Genomic DNA, 2,800 nt, shown 5'->3' with positions numbered 1-2,800 from the left:
ATTTTGTTATCTGTAATTTTATGGCTGCTCCTGTTTTTGTAATAAATTTCATGACTGAATGAAGTTGACTGCTACTTCCAGCATTCAGTAATCTAGATTTTTTTCCCCAACATATTTCACCCATCAGCAGGCACAGGAAGGACTAATATAGGCTGCAAAGTCTTGCGCTATCCATTATAATTAAGAATATATACTAATAAAAGCTTTGTATATAAATCAGGTATTTTAAAATTGAATCATTTTAAACATATAAATGGAAGCTGTCAATATATAGGAATCTTGTAGCAATTTATTTTCTTCTAAAGCAAAAAAAATGTAAGGCACAGCTAATATTTAAATTCAGATTTTCATACATAGTATAATGTTGATATCTAGAGAATACAGTGTACTGGTTAAGCGAAGATGAGTAATTTTTATTTGTGGCTCTGGAAATGTATCATAGAAGAGATGGTTTCTAATGGTAATGACCTACAGTGTTCTAATGTCAAAATAATTCATCATGACAGTGGGTCTTACAGAGTTCAAATAAAAATATCCTATTATTTTCGCCCTTTTCAAAGTAGGAAGCTCATTTGATTCTTTATTTTAAAACAAACAAACGAAAAAAAAGAGTTGGATTTTCCCAGTACCTTTTATAATAGCATTAAATTAATAGCACTTGACATATTCTGATAATTTTTTACCCAGTTTTTTAAAACTTCGAGGCTCTGATTGTGCATTTAAGGAACTTTATGATGTAATAGAATGCTTGACTATGGTTTGTTCTAGCCCTGGTTCTGCCAATTAATAAAACTCTTGACCCTAGGGCAGGTAAAATACATTGCCTTTGGGGTTTTTTTCTTCATTTGCAACATGAGAAGGAGAATACTTTCCTAACTTGTCAGAATTTATGTACAGATCAAATTAAATAGCATTTGGAAAAGCATTCTGGAAACGCAAAAGTATTATAAACAAATAGATAATAATGGCACTGTTTAGTATAAAACAAGTAATGTGACTCTTCAAAATGTGACTTTTCAGAATGGAGATATTTTATTGACATTTGCAATGTCTTTTCCTAGGGACTTTTTCAAGCACTTTATTTTGTTGTCTGTTTTTCTATCCTCCACCCGCAATGGAATTCTGATTAGTCTTTCCTTCATTAGTACTTTCTATATGCCAGGCACTGTGGTAAATATTGAGTATTCTGAGTCTCCCGCTTTGAGGAACTAGTGGAAGAAAACATGTATTTTTTAAAAAAATTATATCACAGTGCCGCTGTTGATATAAAAGTCACCCCAAATTTCCGCAATCATGGTTTGGGCAAACTATAGTAACTCTGTTATCTAGAGCATCACTGTGAAGTAGAACTTCTGCAATAATGCGAATGTAGTACCTGACAACCACATGTGGCTACTGAGCTCTTGAAATAAATAGCTACATATAGATTTGAGTGAGAGGGGTTCCTCTCCTTCTGTCCCAGGGGCTGACAAATGGTGCTATTCAGCCATTGCCCAGCTGCACTGCACCGTATCAGGCTAATGTGTTCCCAGATAGGTTAATAGGCCCTTGGTGATTTATAGTTGAAAAAAATTGTACAGTTATTCCAGTAATTCTAACTTCCATATACTCAGAACTTTTGTCTCTTTCTTATGTTTCATTTTTATTTTTTTTCTGGTGACATTGCAGTTTGGACCAGAAAATCCCTTTAGGACACAGCAAATGGCCGCACCTAGAAATATGCTTTCTGGATATGCGGAACCAGCTCATATCAATGATTTCATGTTTGAGCAGCAAAGGAGAACTTTTGCAACATATGGTAAGGCAATAAGACTTAAAACAGTTTCAATTTTGGCTTTATTAGAAGTGTGATCTGTGTGTGTTAATCTGTTTTGTCTTCTGGCTTTTAAAATTCATTGGATTCCTTCAAAAGGGATAGTATGCCTTCTTATAGATATCCTTAAATATTTATGTAAATGGGAAGGTGAACTCATATTTTTAGCTGTCATTGTAAATCCACTGTGATTTCTGAGTACTGGAAATATTCGTGATCTTAACCAGAATGCTCTTTGTTGTTGCATTCTGGGTAATGGATACTTGTTATTTTATGTCCATTACATGTAGATTGCTATTAAAGTTGACAAATGAAAAGATAGTGTTAAGAGATTACTTTTTTATCTTATTATGGGCTATTTAACTTTACTCTGTTTCTCAGATCTTATCTCGGAAATGCTTTCTCTTGATCACTGAAGGGTGTCAGGAAAGAGAATAGTCACAAATTCACTATGTAAAATAATTACATCCTGTCAGTGGTGGGATTTTAAAAATTTAATGTGCATGGAAACTGCTTGTATAAAGGATTATCATGTGTTAGATCATATTTCACCATGGTAAGATTGTAATAGACTTAGAATGTACCAAAAATCACAGCCAAGACTATATACCACTTAAATCGCCCAAAGCAGTTCTATGACACTTCCAGTCCAATAAAATGGTTACAAATACATTATACCCCTTGCTTGTGTAAGGGGTCCCATGTAAATCTAAAGTAATGTGCAGCACATAAAAATAAACTGTTACATCATGGTTTTGTTATATTCTAACCTATAATAAGAGACTTTTAACAACTTACTGTCTTCGACTTTAGAAGGACCTTAAGCAATAATTTAGTTCTCTTGTCTCCTTTAAAACAAAACAAAAAAAAAGTCCAAGTAAGTTTATACTGATACCTACTTTTCTTCTTAAATTACCTTATAAGAAGAATAAGCATTTAAAACTATTCAGCTGGCTTTAGACCTGGTTTCAGAAATGGGTTGTGTTT

At 33.2% G+C, this 2,800-nt stretch overlaps 1 protein-coding gene across 2 annotated transcripts in view; it reads left to right on the top strand.

Annotated features, from left to right (window-relative positions):
* CDC40 (cell division cycle 40) overlaps nucleotides 1-2,800 on the top strand; it is a 65,179-nt gene that overhangs the window by 22,345 nt on the left and 40,034 nt on the right. For both annotated transcript variants that reach the window (XM_011970647.1, XM_011970646.1), the window contains one exon: nucleotides 1,669-1,798. In XM_011970647.1, the coding sequence (XP_011826037.1) occupies nucleotides 1,669-1,798 (130 nt within the window). The remainder of the gene's footprint in view (nucleotides 1-1,668; nucleotides 1,799-2,800) is intronic.

The sequence above is a fragment of the Mandrillus leucophaeus genome, unplaced genomic scaffold (assembly GCF_000951045.1).
Source record: "Mandrillus leucophaeus isolate KB7577 unplaced genomic scaffold, Mleu.le_1.0 Scaffold96, whole genome shotgun sequence".
In the NCBI taxonomy this organism is placed as follows: Eukaryota; Metazoa; Chordata; class Mammalia; order Primates; family Cercopithecidae; genus Mandrillus; species Mandrillus leucophaeus.
This window is presented reverse-complemented; position numbering and strand designations above follow the sequence as displayed.